Here is a 20679-nt window from a genome sequence, read left to right on the forward strand (position 1 = left end):
TGCTGTGAATAGAGCCTATCACTAAAATATATATATGTATTATATGATAAAAATATGGTTGTAGTTGAAGTCCTATATTATACAACAGTAATTCTACTGTCAAGAAAAAAGAAGATTCCACGTAGCTTCTGTTCTTACCTAAGAACAAATCACAGCCAAGAAAACATTGGTTAGTTGTCGGCATCTTATTTAAAACTGTGTAAGTGGGTCTTAGGGCACGGTCACACCGAAGTTTAAGTCTACTTATTAGAGATCTGAAATTGTGTTGCTCATTAAAAATATTCAAAAGATTACTTAAAAATGATAGATGATGAAATAATCTCTCTCTCTCTCTCTCTCTCTCTCTCTCTCTCTCTCTCTCTCTCAGGTTGTTCATATCAACATCTCTCTCTAGTAACTGGTGATGTTTCATGAAATAATAATCCTGATTGGCTGTTGAGTGAACGAGGAAGTAAAAGTTTGGGGAGTTTCCAGTGAGAGGCTTGAGCTTCAACCCCCCCCACACACACACACACACACACACACACACACACACACACACACACACACACACACACACACACACACACACACACACAGGGCAGTAACGGAGTAAATGTACTTAAGTACAGAATCTGTACTTAAGTAGATTCTGAGGATCTGTACTTTACTTGAGTATTAGATTGTTTGTATACGTATTACTCTTACTTGAGTACATTTCCAAGACAAATATTGTACTTTTACTTGAGTATATTTCTAGGAAGCCTGTAAAGTACTGAGTACTTTTAGGTTGGCCATTTCTTTTTTCTTCCCTAAAATGCATTTTTAGGGAAGGCCACACTTCTGCTCTCACACTAGCTTGTTTCTGGCTTCCCCCTCCACTCACCTCTTTGTTAAATTACTTTTTTTTTACTCTTACTTGAGTAACATTTTGACTTTTGATCACATGACCAGTGTGTTTTTAAAGACATTTGATGGTTTCAGCAGTGAGATGTAATGAGGCTTGGATGAGGCTTGCACACACATTGGATTAGAGGAGCGTCTATGAGTTCAGTTTACATCGGTTGCGTGTGTGTGTGTGTGTGTGTGTGTGTGTGTGTGTGTGTGTGTGTGTGTGTGTGTGTGTGTGTGTGTGTGTGTGTGTGTGTGTGTGTGTGTGTGTGTGTGTGTGTGTGTGTGTGTGTGTGTGTGCGCGCGCTATATGTCACCTTTCACCTTTGACCAAAGATATGTGGTTGAGTTAGGAGGTCAGATGTGACTCCTTTATGTGAGAATGTGGATCACCTTAGCTTAAAAAAAAATAATATATATATATATATATATATATATATACACACACACACACGCACGCACGCACGCACGCACGCACGCACGCACGCACGCACGCACGCACGCACGCACGCACGCACGCACGCACGCACATACATACATACATACATACATACATATATATATATATGTGTGTGTGTGTGTGTGTGTGTGTGTGTGTGTGTGTGTGTGTGTGTGTGTGTGTGTACCTTAAATGAGGACACATTTCACATCATGTGTAAAATGTACAGAGACAAATACTCCAACTAACTACATTATTTGATTTATGAATGTTTAAAACATGTAATCACTTCAATATGAAGTGATGAACTTTAACCTTTAATCTTCTATCATGTCTCATCTGAAAGCTTTTAATTAATTAGAGCATTTTACTTCTATAAACATATTTATTTTTTTATTTGTCTTTCTGTCTTTCATTCTAACTGGTTTTCTTCAAAAATACAAACCATCGTCTTTCCGGAGACAGATGATGTAACATCATATCTTTAATCTGATTGGCTGATTCTTCTAAACTATATAACGAGTCCTCCTTCATTCTCTTTCAGACTCCAGAACTTTTCTTTCAGTGAACACCTGTTTTTTTCTTAACTGTTTTTTTTCCCATCTGTTTAATCTGATCTGTTTATTCTCACCTGTTTATTCACATCTGTTAAATTCAGTTCAGTTTTGATCAGTCATGATGAAGATTACAGCCACCCTCCTCATCCTCTCCTCTGTACTTCATGTCAAAGCGAAGCCAGGGAGTAAGTATTGTTATGTTTTTATATAATATATACAATTATATGTACTGTTATTATTTAAAACCAAATATGAACACAATACACACACACACACACACACACACACACACACACACACACACACACACACACACACACACACACACACACACACACACACACACACACACACACACACACGTGATGATACAGTTATGTAGATGGTTAAACATTAAATGTACCAATTGGTGAATTGCGAAGTGTTTTGAAGAGAACAATAATAATGTGACCTGCTCTCATGAGCGTCAAACCAAAGGGAATGTTGATGAATAATCAGAGTACATGTCTATGTTTATCTGTTTACAATTGCGTGTGCGTGTGCGTACATATGCGTGCGTGTGTGTGTGTGTGTGTGTGTGTGTGTGTGTGTGTGTGTGTGTGTGTGTGTGTGTGTGTGTGCGTGCGTGCGTGCTGCGTGCGTGCGTGCGTGCGTGGTTAAACTCAACACTGAAGCTTCTGACTCATCTGAAAGCTTTTAATTAATTAGAACATTGTACTTCTAGAAACATAATATATATTTTTCTTTGTTTTTCTGTCTTTCTGTCTTTCTGTCTAACTGGTTTTCTTCAAAAATCCAAACCATCGTCTTTCCGGAGACAGATGATGTAACATCATATCTTTAATCTGATTGGCTGATTCTTCTAAACTACATAACGAGTCCTCCTTCATTCTCTTTCAGACTTCTCTGGAAACTCAAACTTGAATTTCGCTTCCTCATTCACTCAGCAGCCAATCACAATTATTCTTTCATTAAACATCACCAGTTACTAGAGAGACACGTTGAAGTGAACAACCTGACAGACTGAACATTTAATTATTTTGTTTGTTTGTTTTATTGGACACAATTACATGTCTGAAAGAAACACTCTTTCAATGTGATATGATTGTCAGTGCAGTTTTATACCTAGGCTATTTGAAAATAGACGATCTACAAGCTCACAACGCGTCACGACGCGTTGTGAGCTTGTAGATCTGCTATTTTCAAACATTGTAGTACTTTTACTTTTGGTACTTTAAGTACATTTTGATACCAATACTTTTGTACTTTTACTCAAGTAAAGTTTGAATTCTGGACTTTAACTTGTAACAGAGTACTATACATTGCAGTATTGATACTTTTACTTAAGTAAAACATTTGAGCACTTTTTCCACCACTGTCTGAAAGAAATCCTCTTTCAAAGTGATATAATTGTCAGTGCAGTGGACTAATCGGGACCATGATCTGCCCGGAAGATCACCTGGACAGCAAGACCCCCTGGGTCTGTTGGATGATGTATGTAATATCTCTGTGTGTTTGTGTGTTTTATTTGTCCTCAGCTGAACCTGACAGCAAGATCTACACCAAAGACGAGGTAGAAGTGGGAGTGGACAACACTCTCATCTGTCATGTGACTGGGTTCTATCCTGCACCGGTTCACATCACATGGACCATGAACAACGTCAACATGACCAGTGACCTGATCATCACAGAGACCGTTCCACAGCTCAACAAGGATGGAACCTTCTACCAGTTCTCCAGGCTGAAGTTCACACCACAGCAGGGAGACATCTACAGCTGTTCCGTCAACCACCAATCCCTGACTGCAGGACCTGAGACCAAAATGTTTGGTAAGAACACTGTCCTCATAGACCAGGGGTGGGCAACTTTGATGACGGAGAGGGACACTATATTTCCACACTCACGACGTACTTCGCCATTCTATATCACGCAAAAGAAGCAAAATTAGCAGATCTACAAGCTCAAAACGCGTCACATTGTGACGCGTTTTGAGCTTGTAGATCTGCTATTTTTCAATTAGAATCCTGAAAAATAACATTATTTCATTTCAAATGCATTTAGTTATACTTATGTTAACTTTATGAACGTATATACAAATACATTGGACATAAAAAAGACAATAGAATTTTAAATACTAGCCATTAAGCTACTAATATAGACTGAAGTAATTAAGGCGGGTCATGTTTGCATGTTTGTAATTGTAACAGCTGAAATCAATAATATATCAGTATTCCCATATTAACCTGTGGGCCGCATTAAGTGAAGTTGGGGGCCGCATGTGGCCCCCAGGCCGCCAGTTGCCCATGTATGGTTTGGGGGTTAAAAGCACCTTTGTAAAGGTGAGTTTTCAGAAGAGATTTAAAATAAATAAATCTATAAACACTGTCCATTGTCTATAAATAAACACTGTAATTCTTCTTTGTTCTTTATTCGGACCCCAAAGTAGCAGCTATTAGCAGCTTCTCTTCTCTTAAGTTTGGAAACTTAACTTCGGTTGATTATTTATTCCCTTCAATAATATCAGTTTTATATCATTTTTATTGTTGATTAGTCACCTTTACAACAAGGTCTAATTTGTAAGAATCGTGCAATCGTGGAATGAGTAACACAGCACAATATTATGATCACTAATACCCCACAGAGACAGAGACTACTTTGGAGCATAATGTGTATGTATAGAAATAAACAAGTGTGTGTGTGTGTGTGTGTGTGTGTGTGTGTGTGTGTGTGTGTGTGTGTGTGTGTGTGTGTGTGTGTGTGTGTGTGTGTGTGTGTGTGTGTGTGTGTGTGTGTGTGTGCGCGCTCGCGCGTGTGTGTGTGTGTGTGTGTTGTGTTTCTCTCCAGATGTGGACGTGGACGAGCCCAGCATCATTCCAGATGTGTTCTGTGGGGTGGGGCTGACCCTGGGTCTGGTGGGGGTCGCCTTGGGAACCTTCTTCCTCATCAAAGGAAACGAATGCAACTAAAACAACATTTTGTTTTAATGATGTTCAGAGTTTGTCATCGTCTGAACACACTACAGTTCACTATCACTATAATAACATATATAATATGTATACACCAGTATATCATAGTGCATTATCACTATATGATGAATTAACAGGTGTATGTGCATTGTTTTCTCCCTTCTGATTACAATCTGGTTTTCTCGTGTATTAAGGTGAAAGTTATTTACAAAATATTGACTTAACACAAATCAATGATTGATAGTACTTAACATTTCATTGTGTTCTCCTTTGTCTTAATAAAACAAGGAGCATGTTTAAATTTTAAATGTATTTGTTTGTTTAACCCACCCTGTCTAGACCTAGTGTACCTGCCTCAGAGCAGAGTTTATCAGTGTTGCTCAGCCACATAAACCTTGTTCTTATGTTTACAGAAGGGCTCACTATAATAATAATAATAATAAACTTTATTTGTATAGCACCTTTCATGACATGAAATGCAGCGCAAAGTGCTTTACAGAGCAAGAATACAGTTACAGTTACAACCAATTTAACAATAAAGCAAACAAAAAATAAAATAAAATAAAAGCAAAAGCATAAAACATTAAAATAGGCAATACAGTGAGGACTTAAAAATCAACCAAAGAGTCAGCTAAAAGCAAGAGTGAAGAAATAGGTCTTGAGCTGTGCTTTAAAGCTATCGACAGAGGCTGCCTGTTTTAGGTGTAATGGGAGTTTATTCCACACTGTTGGTCCGTAAAAGCAGAATGCTGCTTCACCGTATTTTTTATATGTCATTTTAGGCACCTCGAGTAGGTCAGCACTTGAAGACCTGAGGGTCCGGTTTGGATCATGTCTCTCTAGGCAGTCATAGAGGTAGGAAGGTGCCAGACCATTTAGAGCTTTATAAACTATTAAAAGAATTTTAAAATCAATCCTAAAAACAACCGGGAGCCAGTGTAGTGAAGCTAGAACTGGAGTGATATGTTCTCTCATTCTAGTTTTAGTTAAAATTCTGGCTGCCGCATTTTGAACAAGTTGTAATCTGTCAGTTGTTTTCTTAGGCAGGCCAGAGTAGAGTGCATTGCAGTAATCAAGCCGAGAGAAAACAAAAGCGTGGATCAGCGTTTTTGCGTCGTCTAACGACAGATAGTCTCTAATTCGCGCAATATTTCTAAGATGAAAGAAAGCAATCTTGGTGACATGATTAATGTGTGCATTAAAATTCAATTCAGAGTCGATAATAACCCCCAGGTTCTTTACTGTGGTGTTACTTTCTACAGCCAGGTTACCAAGTCTACTTATTATTAATTCTCTCTGCTCACTGGAGCCAATTATGAGAATTTCTGTTTTATCCTCATTTAGCTTAAGAAAGTTCTCACTCATCCAGCATTTTATACTGGACAGACAGGTCAACAATGGTTCTAGAGCGCAGGGGTCGTCTGGAGCTACCGAAAGATACAGCTGGGTATCATCAGCATAGAAATGGAAGTTCACTCCGTGATCGGCGATGAGTTCTCCCAGTGGTAGTATATACAGGGAGAACAATAAGGGACCCAGAATTGAGCCCTGTGGAATACCAGAACAGATGTCATGTTTGTCTGAGTCAAAATTAGCTAGGCTGACAAAATAGCTTCTGCCTGTTAGGTAAGAGTAAAACCAAGACAAGGCTGTGCCTGACAAACCAATCCAGTACTCCATGCGTTGCAGTAGAATTTTGTGATCAATCGTGTCAAAAGCAGCGGTTAAGTCAAGGAGTAGGAGAACAGATATATTTTTGTTGTCAGCGGACACCCTAAGATCATTAATTACTTTTACAAGTGCTGTTTCTGTGCTATGACCTTTCCTGAAGCCAGATTGGAATTTGTTATGAACCTTATTGTTCTGTAGGAACACATCCAGTTGATGAAAGATATTTTTTTCTAAGACCTTTCCCAGAAATGGCAGATTAGAGATTGGTCTATAATTACCCAGCACCAATGGATCAAGGTTGTGTTTCTTGACTAACGGCCTGACTACAGCCGTTTTCAGTGAGTCTGGAAAGACGCCTGAAAGTAGAGAGCTGTTTACAATTCTTAGGATATCTCCAATCACGCTGTCTAAAACCTCTTTGAGAAACGGGGTGGGTATTGCATCCAGTGAACAAGATGATGATGTCATCTGTGATATAGTTTTACGGAGTTCCTCTTCATTAATTGTGCAGAAAGATATTAGACTTCCTCTGGAGTGATCTACGTTTTTGCACCATGCACCATTTGCAGCATTTGCAGTGCTAGCAGCAGCATTCATAATACCAGCTCGAATGCTAAAAATTTTGTTTGCAAAAAAAGACGCAAACTCATCACACTTAGCTTTAGAAGCAGGGAGCGACTCCTTGTAAGCCTGGGGGGGGTTTAAGAGATGTTCAATGGTAGAGAATAAGACTCTGGCATTTTGCTTGTTGTCATTGATAATGCCTGAAAAATATGCTTGCCTTGCCAAGCGCAGTACTTTGTTATAGGCCACTGTTGACTTCTTAAAAATCTCTAGGTGGACAGTGAGTTTGTTTTTTCTCCAAATTCGCTCAGCTCTACGACATTCTTTCTTGAGTGAGCGCATGTGCTCGTTGATCCAGGGTGTTACTAGAGGAAATTAAAGCTGACACAATGTTATCAGACATGGTGCACAGTTCAGTAGCATGATGAGGGTCTGCACAGCACCTTAAAATGTATTTAGGGAACCCTAAAAAAAAGATGACTTAATCATCCTTTTAAATGTAACAGTAACACAAAGATGACTTAATCATCCTTTTAAATGTAACAATAACACAAAGATGACTTAATCATCCTATTTTATAGATTTGTCTTTTAAAGGTATACTAGATAAGATCACAGATCTGTGTGTGTACACACACACACGCCCCCTCCCCTCTCTGACATGTATCAAAGTGGTTGCTGTCTTTGATGCATTAATTGATTAGAGAGAGCACTAACGAGCCCTTAACAACCCCTTTGAAGTTCAAAGGGATCAATTAAGAGCTCAGGCCGAGAACAATGAGTTTGACACGTTTATGGCCCAATCAATCAGCTCAGTGGTCAGTGCACAACCCATTTGAAGTTCAAAGGGATCAATTAAGAGCTCGGGCCGAGCCCCCCCCCCCCCCCCCCCCCCCCCCCCCCACACACACAGACAGAAGCGTCCCTGCATGGGATGAATGTCAACATAGACAGTGGAACAAAACCAAAATACAGCCAGAGGGATGTCTTACAGCAGGAAAACACCACAGCATAATTATATAGTGGCTGATACAAGATGAGAAATATATATATCATTTATATATAAATATTTAACATGTAGGCTCAAAGTTACTTAGTTAACCTTTAATCTAAATGCTAATCAGCTAGCCAGGGATAACAGGTTCCTGTGTGTGATTTACATTTTGCAACCATTTATCCAACAGCTTTTTATAGTTGTGTTCAACTATATATAAAAATGTCAGTGTCACCACTGCACTGATTTAAATGTTATGTAGAAACAAAATAACAATGATCACAGACACAGTCAGAGGCGACAGAAATAGCTCTTCTTAACATTATTGGTGGTATTGTATGGTAAGTGATATTATTTTGTTAAAATAACTGTTAAATAGTTATTCTGATAGGACCCATTGCTGTAGGCTAGAGTGTTTATTCAGTAACAGGAGTCTCCATGGCTCTCCAACTCTTTAGTTAACATAACATGCATTTTCAGGTCAGGATACCACTTTTGCCCAATCGGGAGAGAGAAAGTGATGAAACAAAGAAATGAACAATGAAAAAAAAAAACTGAACGTGTACGTTTCTGTTTATTAAAGAGCTGGAGAGACATGGAGACCCCTGTTATTGAACGAACACTCTGTAGTAATGATTCCTATCATAATAGAGCTATTTTTTTTAAGGTTTAACCCATAAATATCTCTTACCCCATCTTTACTGGGTACATGGGAATTTGTATAAAAATAAAGCTTTATTTTAATTAGCTGATTATTTCATTCAGTGGGTCTCAACATCATTATCATTAACAATAAAAGCAGAATGCATCCAATGGAATAAGACTAATTATAATAACAATGGGTTAATAATAAAAATATATTGGGCATAAGGGCCAGTTCTGGGGGAATGGGGGAGGGGCAGGCAGACAGGCCCAGGGTAGTGGCACCCCAATAGATCACAGCAAACCAAACTAAATAAACGCAACAATAGTAAACACAACAGAACAAGGGGGTTTTACCACAACAACCACTGGTCCCAACGTGGATCCCCAGCACCAGACCTGCAATGGAAATAGTCATTAATAACCCATAGTGGAATATATTAAAATGACCTACTTTTCCAATAGTCTCTATGCACAGCAGCCATATTGGGAATGAATTGGGCCCCTTCCTTACTTCCTTCACAGGTGTTACCAATGATACTAATGAAGGCTCTGTTCCATTTAGTGTGGCATAGTGGTTGTCTTATTTTCAAGGACGCCCATAAGAGTGTACAAATGGAACTCTTATACGCCCATAAGAGTGTACAAATGGAACCAAATGGACCCTTACGGGTCCATTTGGTTCCATTTGTACACTCTCAGAGTTACACACCCACCATAAGGGGCCATTTGGGAACCAAAATGGAGTGTTTCTAGTGAGCCAACATGCACGATATCAGCACCTTGACCAGAATGGAACAGAGCCTACATTACATACATTGGTAACACCTGTGAAGTAAGTAAGAGGAGGCCCAATTTCTTTCCAATATGGCTGCTGTGCATAGAGCCTATTGACAGTTTAGCAGAGGTAAAGGAAGTGTCAGGTATAGGCCTATGTGCCCAGTAATACAACACAAATAACTATAGCAACAGTAGTGTAACACACACACACACACACACACACACACACACACACACACACACACACACACACACACACACACACACACACACACACACACACACACACACACACACACACACACACACACACACACACACACACACACACACACACACACACACACACACACACACACACAGCTCTCAGTAGAAAGCACAAGTCATCCAAGGAGAACAGGAAGTTAAAGTTAAGTATCAGCAGTATCGTCTGTCAGGTGAAAACCTCACATGTCCACAACTGTTACTTTTCAGAATTCAAATTGAAAAAGAATCAAAAGTAGCAGATCTATAAGCTCAGATTTGAGCTTGTATAGATCTGATACTTTTGACTACTTTTGGGTGACACATTGTTATGATAAAGTAGGACATTGATTTAAACATCAAAAGTTAAACTATGGAGATGAGAGGTTTCTGTCCGACAGCAACGATAGTCTGACCACATCCTGAATCCTACAAAGAGGATACTAATACTCACATTACTAAAACTAACTAATACTCACAAGATACTTAATACTTATATATAGTCTTAGGGCTTCATTTATCTCTATCATGTGATAATATAATAATACAAAATAATAGATTAATAGCTTCAAAAACATAATCATTTAACAATAACAAAAAAAAGGGGGTAGCCCATTGGCAGGGCTGGATTAACCCTTTGTGGTGCCCTGGGCTCGATCAGGTTTTATTCCCCGGACCAGCAGGTAAACTCTGGGTGGGGAAATGCCCTTGAGCAAGGCACTGAACCCTCAACAGTGGTTCAGTTCACAGTGGCCAACAGTACCAGACTGTGGTTGTACTGGTCAGCTCCCAGTACAACAGCATCAGACTGTGGTTGTATTGGCCCTAAAAAATGCAGAGTCTGTTGAAGGTTTTAAGAGGATGTTAAAAACACATTTGTTCCGTAAGCATTTTTACCCATGAAGTTCTACCTGACTTTCATGGACAAGTTGCTTTGTTTTAATCCTTGTTGTATTGTTTTATTACTCTATTTATACACCTTTATACTCTGTTGTTATCGTGTTAATTTAACAGCCCTTGTGTGTGTTAATTTTGTTTAATCATGCTCCATTGTACAGCACTTTGTAACCTTGTTTTGAAATGTGCTTTATAAATAAAATGTACTTACTTACTTACTATTGTACCGCCACGGTACGGATTACATGAAAGACAAAGTTGGGCGGGCGTGTGTGTGTGTGTGTGTGTGTGTGTGTGTGTGTGTGTGTGTGTGTGTGTGTGAGAGAGAGGGAGAGAGGGGGGCGTGTGTGTGTGTGTGGCGAGCGAGGGAAACGCTCTCTTATTGGCTTTTCATGATGTCTTCTTTGGTCGTATTCTGGTTCTTCAATCTTCATGTCGTAAAATCGGGGCGTTTTGAGAATATTTAAGGGCGTGTTATTTAAATGACGCTCGGTTTCAGCCGTGACATTTATCAACGCTGGGACCAAATGTACGCTCGGATCAGCTGTGTAGGATGTGTTGATAAATGTGACTTCGACGTTGGTGTACGGCCGAATATGTGGAAAAATATACGCCGGTTTATACACTGCGTTGATAAATGAGGGCCACTGTCTCTATGGGTTTTTGGTCCAAACACAATTATTTCAGTATTTTCATTGTTTAGCATAAGAAAGTTATTTGACATCCAGGACTTTATGGCAGAAAGACAGGCAATCTAAGGGGAAATAAGAGAAACCGGAGAAGATGTGGCTGGGTCTGAAGGATCTATAGAAAATGGGTGTATGGGTGTATAGGAGTAAAAGTATTTAGTTCTGGTTCCTCAGTAATTTCTATGTTTCTGCAGGCTTTATATAACGTAATGGTTCTACCAGCATACTGTGCAGATGGTTTCAGAGTTACTTCTCTGAAACAAGAGTTGTGTAAATGTACAGAGAGTTAAATTAGGACACATTTCACATCATGTGTAAATGTACACAGAGTTAAATTAGGACACATTTCACATCATGTGTAAATGTACAGAGACAAATTCTCCAACTAACTACTGTACATTGTTTAATTTATGAATATTTAAAACATGTAATCACTTCAATATGAAGTGATGAACTTTAACCTTTAACCTCCTATCATGTCTCATCTGAAAGCTTTTAATTAATTAGAACATTTTACTTCTATAAACATATTTCTTTCTTTCTTTGTCTTTCTGTCTTTCTGTCTTTCTGTCTTTCTGTCTTTCATTCTAACTGGTTTTCTTCAAAAATACAAACCATCGTCTTTCCGGAGACAGATGATGTAACATCATATCTTTAATCTGATTGGCTGATTCTTCTAAACTATATAACGAGTCCTCCTTCATTCTCTTTCAGACTCCAGAACCTTTCTTTCAGTAAACACCTGTTTTTTTCTTAACTGTTTTTTTCTGATCTGTTTATTCTCATCTGTTTATTCTCATCTGTTTATTCACATCTGTTTAATCTGATTTATTAAATTCAGTTCAGTTTTGATCAGTGATGATGAAGATTACAGTCACCCTCCTCATCCTCTGCTCTGTACTTCATGTCAAAGCGAAGCCAGGGAGTAAGTATATCACTTTTATGTATTTATACAATATATACATTTATATATACTGTTATTATATTTAAAATCAAATATGAACAATGCACAATACAAACAAATGACACACGCACGCACGCACGCACGCACGCACGCACGCACGCACGCACACACACACGCACGCAAACACACACACACACACACACACACACACACACACACACACACACACACACACACACACACACACACACATATATATAGATGATTATTAGACAGTTATGTAAATGGTATAACTGGTATCATCTACAAGATGGTACAGTTATGTAGATGGGTAAACATTAAATGTACCAATTGGTGAATTGTGAAGTGTTTTGAAGAGAACAATAATAATGTGACCTGCTCTCATGAGCGTCAAACTTTTCTGTCTTTCTGTCTTTCTGTCTTTCATTCTAACTGGTTTTCTTCAAAAATACAAACCATCGTCTTTCCGGAGACAGATGATGTAACATCATATCTTTAATCTGATTGGCTGATTCTTCTAAACTACATAAACGAGTCCTCCTTCATTCTCTTTCAGACTTCTCTGGAAACTCAAACTTGAATTTCGCTTCCTCATTCACTCAGCAGCCAATCACAATTATTCTTTCATTAAACATCACCAGTTACTAGAGAGACACGTTGAAGTGAACAACCTGACAGACTGAACATTTAATTATTTTGTTTGTTTGTTTTACTGGACACAATTACATGTCAATGTGAAATAATTGTCAGTGCAGTGGACTAATTGGGACCATGATCTGCCCGTAAATCACCTGAACAGCAAGACCCCTGGGTCTGTTGGATGATGTACGTAATATCTCTGTTTGTTTGTGCGTTTTATTTGTCTTCAGCTGAACCTGACAGCAAGATCTACACCAAAGACGAGGTAGAAGTGGGAGTGGACAACACTCTCATCTGTCATGTGACTGGGTTCTATCCTGCACCGGTTCACATCACATGGACCATGAACAACGTCAACATGACCAGTGACCTGATCATCACAGAGACCGTTCCACAGCTCAACAAGGATGGAACCTTCTACCAGTTCTCCAGGCTGAAGTTCACACCACAGCAGGGAGACATCTACAGCTGTTCCGTCAACCACCAATCCCTGACTGCTGGACCTGAGACCAAAATGTTTGGTAAGAACACTGTCCTCATAGACCAGGGGTGGGCAACTTTGATGACGGAGAAGGACACTATATTTCCACACTCACGACGTAGTTCGCCATTCTATGTCACGCAAAAGAAGCAAAATTAGCCGATCTACAAGCTCAAAACGCATCACACTGTGACACGTTTTTAGCTTGTTGATCTGCTATTTTGTAATTAGAATCCTGAAAAATAACATTATTTCATTTCAAATTTATTTAGTTATACTTATGTTAACTTTATGAACTTAAATACAAATACATTGGACATAAAAAAGACAATAGAATTGTAATACTAGTCATTAAGCTACTAATATAGACACGCATGTTTGGAATTGTAACAGCTGAAATCAATATATCAGTATTCCCATATTGTGGGCCGCAACCTGCGGGCCGCATTAAGTGAAGGTGGGGCCCCCGGGCAGCCAGTTGCCCATGTATGGTTTGGGGGTTAAAAGCTTTTTTCTCTTTTCAGAAGAGATTTAAAATAAATACTAAACTAAATGAATCTATAAACACTGTCCAATGTCTATAAATAAACACTTCTGTGTAATTCTTCTTTGTTCTTTTTTCGCAGTGGTGGAAAGTAACTAAGTACAATTTTTAGGTATTTGTACTTTACTTGAGTATTTCCAATTTCCAATACTTTTACTTCTACTCCACTACATCTTCAGAGTCAAATATTGTACTTTTACTCCATTACAATTATTTGAAAACTTTAGCTACTAGTTACTTTTCAGATGTAAATGATTATATTATGAAACACACATTAACCACTTTAGCCCTATTTTATACATAGGCTAATTGAAAATAGCCGATCTACAAGCTCACAACGCATCGCGGCGCGACGCGTTGTGAGCTTGTAGATCTGCTATTTTCAATTAGCAACTTGGAAGTTGGGATGCCAAAAAAGCAGCTAAACGGCTTGCAAAATTCTGTGGAATCTCTTCGACTATCGGTAGCCGCCAAATATGGCGAAGACGCTGTTATTTGTACCCCTGAAGGGTGTGGGGGTATTTGTCCATTATTTGCTGACTGTACATTTTTTACAGCACCTTGTAAATTTGTGTCCTTGTATTGTATCTCTTATGTGGACATAAATAAATGATTAAATGTGTGTGTGTGTGTGTGTGTGTGTGTGTGTGTGTGTGTGCGTGCGTGCGTGCGTGCGTGCGTGCGTGCGTGCGTGCGTGCGTGCGTGCGTGCGTGCGTGCGTGCGTGCGTGTGTTTCTCTCCAGATGTGGAAGTGGAGGAGCCCAGCATCATTCCAGATGTGTTTTGTGGGGTGGGGCTGACCCTGGGTCTGGTGGGGGTCGCCTTGGGAACCTTCTTCCTCATCAAAGGAAACGAATGCAACTAAAACAACATTTTGTTTTAATGATGTTCTGATGAGTTTCTCATCGTCTGACAGTGAACACAGTTCACTATCACTATATAATATGCATATACCAGTATATCACAGTTCATTATCACTATGATTAACAGGTGTACGTGCATTGTTTTCCCCTTCTGATTAAAATCTGGTTTTCTCTTGTGTATTAAGGTGAAAGTTCTATACACAATATTGACTATACATTTGTTTACGAATCAATGTTTTACAGTGGTGTAAAGTAACTAAGTACATTTACTCAAGTACTGTAGTGTTGATGTACTTTTACTTTACTGTGGTATTTCCAATTGTCTATACTTTTACTTCTACTCCACTACATCTCAGAGGCAAATATTTTACTTTTACTTCACTACAATTATTTGAAAACTTTAGTTAGTAGTTACTTTACATAATATAAATGATTACATTATAAAACATACATTAACCTCTTTAGCCCAATTTTATACCTATAGGTTATTTGAAAGTACAAACTACAAGCTCACAACACGTCGCATCGCGACGTGTTGTGAGCTTGTAGATCTGCTATTTTTAAACACTTTTGGTACTTTAAGTACATTTGGATACCAATACTTTTGGACTTTTACTCAAGTACATTTTGAATTGTGGACATTACTCTTTTTTTACTTGCAGTATTGATACTTTTACTTAAGTAAAACATTTGAGTACTTTTTCCACCACCGATGATTTATAGTAATTAACATTTCATTGTGATCTCCTTTGACTTAATAAAACGATGAACATGTTTAAATCTTATATGTGTTTTTTTACACTCAAGTAACCCCCTGTCTAGACCTACCTGCCTCGAGCAGAGTTTAACAGTGTTGCTCAGCCACATACACCTTGTTCTTATGTTTACAGAAGGGCTCACTAGAGAAATTAAAGCTGACTCAATGTTATCATACATGGTGCACAGTTCAGTAGCATGATGAGGGTCTGTACAGTTCATATTTAAGCACATTAAAATGTATTTAGGGAATCCCTAGGCAGTTCTATATTATGTAATACATTGTTTGTCAAGATAGAATATCTATCAATGTCCTCTTTGGTCAGGTCTGTCCACTCCAGATTCTCTGTCTTAACAGCACTGCCAGTTACAGTCAGCTGGCATCATAGCAGTTGGTATAATCAGTCCATACATGATCTCTATATTATCCAGGGAGGCATGAGCATCTGCTGTAGACATTATGTCGTGGAATTGTGGATCAATCAGTTAATTAATGAGGCAATAGGAGTCGAGACAATATTCTAGGTCAGGTGTGGGCAACTTTGATGATGGAGAGGGCCACTATTATTTCCACACTCACCCCAGAGGGCCACATTGCATATACTGTCAGGCAGACTCTTATCTCCGTATTTCAACTTGTCACACAAAAGTAGCAAAAATAGCAGATCTACAAGCTCAAAACAAGTTGCAGTGTGAGCTTGTAGATCTGATATTTTTGCATATTTTTTAAATTGGAATCCAGATTTTTTTTTTTGTGCTATTTTTGAATTGGAATCCCGAAAAGTAACATTTTTACTTCATTGTCTCCGCCAGGCCGAAAGGCATGGCGAGAGAGTATGTTTTCCACCCCGTCCGTCCGTCCGTGTGTCCGTCCGTCTGTGACCAGCTAATCTCCGGCACCGTTGTCTTGATCGCAGCGAAACAGTGCACACACACTCCCTGGATACCAATTCAGAACCTTTGCACCAAATTTTTCTCGTGGGCCTTTTATAGCGCCACCAGGAGGCCGATTTGTGCAAAACATATTTTTTGACAGCACTCCTACAGATTTTGTCCAAAAATCACGCAAATCGGTACACAGTATCTCTGTAGTCATTAAACGAAACAGGTCTTTCAGATTTCTCATATTCCATCCTGATTGGCTAAAAATATCTTCCAAAGTTTGCAGGAGTGCTCCGTTTTGAACAAAATGCCTCAAATCATGAACACAGCATGCAATTTCTATGAAATGTTGCACGCTCATTCCCATTAGGCCGAGGAAAAACTACCATTTGAAAATTTTCAAATCAGCCTCATGGTGGCGCTTTAACAGGCCGGTTCGTGTTTTTACCTATAATTGCACCGATCTGTGTAAAACTTTGTATGCACACTTCCTAGAGGTCAAGGAAAAACCCTTGCCCTGCATTTTTCACATATGCCTTTTATAGCGCCACCAGGAGGCCAACTTATGTAAAACACATTATTTTATACTACTCCTTCCAATTTTCTCCAAATTTCACGCAAATCGGTACACATGATCTCTATAGTCATGTGATCACGACGGATGTGTTTGATTTTTCATATGCCATACTGATTGGCTAAGATTGACATCTAAAGTTTGCATTATTGGCTTGTTTTGAACAAAATTCCGCAAATCATGAACGCACCGTCCAATTGCGCTCGAACTTTGCACGCACATTCACACTATGTTGAGGAACAAATGCCACCCTTTTAACATTGGCCTGTTATAGCGCCACCAACAGGTCTAATTTAGCGAAACATGTTTTTAACAAAATGCCTCAAATCATGAAAGCAGTCAGTGTCCGATTGTCGTGCAAGGCCTAAGAAGAAATGGCAACCTTTTCACGTTGGCCTATTATAGCGCCACCAGGAGGCCACAATAGCCTACCTGACCTGGCGGAGACCTGTGCTCCGAGGAGCACTTTTTCTAGTTTCAAATGCATTTAGTTATACTTATGTTAACTTTATGAACTTAGATACAAATGCATTGGCAACCGTTGTTAAGCTGGCTTAATGATCTGGCAAGCTTCTGTCACCTGTCATAGCTGTCAATCTTATTTCGCCCGCACACACACAATCATTTGTAACATAATAGCAAGAATAGGAACACCAGGATAGCGCAATGGTGACAATGAACCAGCAACAGATTACACGTACCCAAAACCGTTGGAGGGTGTTCCCAAGCTGAAATCTGCAAGGCTGCATGGCTGTGTTGTTGAACACATACACAGCTTAACTGCTACTATAGTCTTACCCTGCGGTACATGAAAACTCCTGTTACAGTCATGGATTAACTTCAACCTGGTGTTTGCACTTTCTCCATTTATGGTCCGTACATCTATATAAAGTTTCAAATATAAACTGCTTAACCCTTGGCCACGAATGTTACAAGTACCCGTATATTCCGTATTGTTCAATAAAAAATGTTTTAATCGGATTGGTGGCCATTTTCTCATAGAGTTATAATCTATCAAAGTGCAATACACCTCCCAACCAATAGGGTCGCGCAGTTGAAAGCACATGGTGAAAATGCGGAGAAAATGGCCACCGATCGGATTAAAATGCTTTTTATTGAATAGTACGGAAGATACGGGTACTTCTGAGAGCCCGTACATAAATGTACCATCCGTGGCCATGGGATAAGCACTTTATATTTGAAATATGAACGTTTATATAGGTGTACGGGCCGTAAATGGAGAAAGTGCAAACACCAGGTTGAAGTTCACCCATGACGGTCGTGACATTCGACCGTTGTGTATCCATGGCTATTACTCCCTCTAACATGTCCCATGTTTTTAGTTTATTGAAATAATGCCATGCACATTTTTCCAGTGCATAGCCTACTGCAGGCCTTGTTGACTACATTTAGAAGAGATTTTGAAGCTCTTACTCCTGAAATGATGAATGCATATTTATAAGGGGAAAAGCCGTCATTTAACATGCAAGTTAATGGGTGAGAAGCAGTATGTATCCCCTAGCTGCCAAATTCATATTTAGATCTTAGTTGGAAAACTGCAATGGCATCATCAGAGTGTTGAACACTTCTCCATCATGTAAAAAAAACAAATATTGAACACAGTGTGAGGTACCGATGAGAGAAACGCAGCAAGTTTACAGTACTGATTCATTATAAGTATGTGTGTCAGGGCTGCCAACACTCCTGGATCCCGCATGAGTCTCCTGGTTTTTGACCATGTCTCCTGACACTCTTCTGGATCGTCATTTCTTCTGGTTTTCTATTGGATTTGGTATCAAACTCCCAAAATTCACCAGAACACAGGAAATAAATTACATCTACTATGTTAAAAAGTTTCTGGGGGAGGACCCCCAGACCCCCCGGTTCGGGGGTGTGGTCAGTGCATGCATGTTATTATTAAAGATGGGTCTTACATTGCTTCAGTCATCAAATGAATTTCTGTAGGCCTACTTTTTTAATGGATGAAATTACCCATTATTTTCCAATGCTAGTAAAGAAAGCCTGATAAAAGTATCAAACTCAAAACTTCACCAAAACACAGGAAATTACATCTACTCTGTTAAAAAAATGTAGGGGGAGGACCCAGGACCCCCAGACCCCCGCTAGCCACGCCCCCAACCAATCTGGATTCTGACGGTCCAATGTTGGCAGCCCTGGTGTGTGTGTGTGTGTGTGTGTGTGTGTGTGTGTGTGTTCGCGCGCGCTCAAGCGTCGCGAACCGCCCCCCCCCCCCCCCCCCCCCCCCAGCCAATCAGATCCTAGGAGTGGGACTAGCTATTTTAGAAAAATCTGTTTACCCACTTTGACTTTTCTATTTTATTATCTATTTTTATTTATCAAAAATAACCGATCTACAAGCCCACAACGTGTTGAGAGGTGGTAGATCGGCTATTTTATTTTTAAAAAGAATTGTTAAAAATGTCATAATATATAGAGAGGTGGTAGATCGGCTATTTTATCGGCTATTTTATTTTTTTAAAGAATTGTTAAAAATGTCATAATATATAGAGAAACGCGAATCTTCTCTCATGGGGTCCCTGGCCAATTTTTAGATGGGGTTTCCGAGGCCAATAATACATATACATTTAGGAGTCTGTGACATGAAAACAGTTTGAGATCCACTAATCTGAGTTCCCAGAAGTTTTCGCCAGCTCTGGCGAGGAACTTCTGGGCCACAGCCCTGGTATTTGTGGGCGGGATGTACGTCACGCTCTGAATCTGAGCGGACACGCCTCTTACCGGTCTGAGAGCTGTGCAACTCGTCTAAAAAGTCCGACGAGAGGCAAACAGCAGTACACAACAATGGCGGCCGAAATTTCTCAAGGGGAAATTGCTTCCCGTCGATCCTATTTAGATGCATCACCCACTGCATGTGGATCCCGCCCCCTTTTCTTCATTGGCTGTTGATTTGAATCACAACGCAGTGGCCGCGCCCCTGCTGTCCAAGCTCCGACGCTAACCCTCCCAGACTAGAGATCCACAGACCAAAGTCCCATACTTACTTCCTTATGTGGCAATTGTTAGGGAGATGGGAGGGGCGGGGTTTAAACAGACACAAAGAGTGACACACAGCCAATAGGATCTGTGCATAACTACACTTCCCAGCAGTTGTCATACATACTTCCTGTTGAGTTTCCCATAGCTGCATTTGGCCCAGCAGTAGATAGGACTGATTTCTTTCTCTCTCTCTCTCTCTCTCTCTCTCTCTCTCGGAACAGTTAATGCAGGGTGAGTGTTTTATATCATATTCTATTACACATTACTATAGTCTGGTGTTCAAAAAAGTTAATGGTGAGTGTTTTACCAAGAACCCCATTGGTGTCATCTCCAAAGTTTGGCTAAATATAACATAACAATGAAGGAGCCTCCGTCTCTGTCTGTCTGTCTGTCTGTCTGTCTGTCTGTCTGTCTGTCTGTGTGTGTGTGTGTCTCTCTCTCTCTCTCTCTCTCTCTCTCTTTCTCTCTCTCTCTCTCTCTCTCTCTCTCTGAAAGGAAGACATATTTATTTTATTGTCTGGGGGGAGGTTCTGAGCCTTTATCTTGTGTATTAGGGTGAGCCTATTGTTATGGTGAGCCTATATATATGTACAGAGACAGGAAGCAGGTAGAGAGTAGGGGAGTGGCATGCAGCAAATGGTCGGGAATGGAACTGGTGACTCGCTGTCAGGTTCGTTCTCATGCTA

At 39.6% G+C, this 20679-nt stretch overlaps 4 protein-coding genes across 5 annotated transcripts in view; 3 read left to right on the forward strand and 1 right to left on the reverse strand.

Annotated features, from left to right (window-relative positions):
- Positions 1 to 20679, reverse strand: part of LOC311037051 (H-2 class II histocompatibility antigen, A-S alpha chain-like) — a 256812-nt gene that overhangs the window by 168979 nt on the left and 67154 nt on the right. The gene's annotated exons all lie outside the window — the stretch shown is intronic.
- Positions 1866 to 5140, forward strand: LOC311037065 (H-2 class II histocompatibility antigen, A-S alpha chain-like). The gene is made up of 3 exons (XM_084046130.1): positions 1866 to 2051; positions 3405 to 3695; positions 4711 to 5140. The coding sequence occupies exons 1-3, from the start codon at positions 1985 to 1987 to the stop codon at positions 4830 to 4832; spliced, it is 480 nt and encodes a 159-aa protein (XP_083902256.1). The 5' UTR covers positions 1866 to 1984; the 3' UTR covers positions 4833 to 5140.
- Positions 12042 to 15548, forward strand: LOC311037076 (H-2 class II histocompatibility antigen, A-Q alpha chain-like). The gene is made up of 3 exons (XM_084046143.1): positions 12042 to 12236; positions 13106 to 13396; positions 14644 to 15548. Exons 1-3 carry the CDS (start codon positions 12170 to 12172, stop codon positions 14763 to 14765), a joined length of 480 nt encoding a protein of 159 aa, XP_083902269.1. The 5' UTR covers positions 12042 to 12169; the 3' UTR covers positions 14766 to 15548.
- Positions 20149 to 20679, forward strand: part of LOC311036981 (uncharacterized protein) — an 18457-nt gene continuing 17926 nt past the window's right edge. The window contains exon 1 of the mRNA XM_084045993.1: positions 20149 to 20224. The gene's annotated coding sequence lies outside the window, so the exon portion shown is untranslated. The remainder of the gene's footprint in view (positions 20225 to 20679) is intronic.

The sequence above is a fragment of the Gymnoscopelus microlampas genome, assembly GCF_963454915.1.
Source record: "Gymnoscopelus microlampas genome assembly, chromosome: 2".
In the NCBI taxonomy this organism is placed as follows: domain Eukaryota; kingdom Metazoa; phylum Chordata; class Actinopteri; order Myctophiformes; family Myctophidae; genus Gymnoscopelus; species Gymnoscopelus microlampas.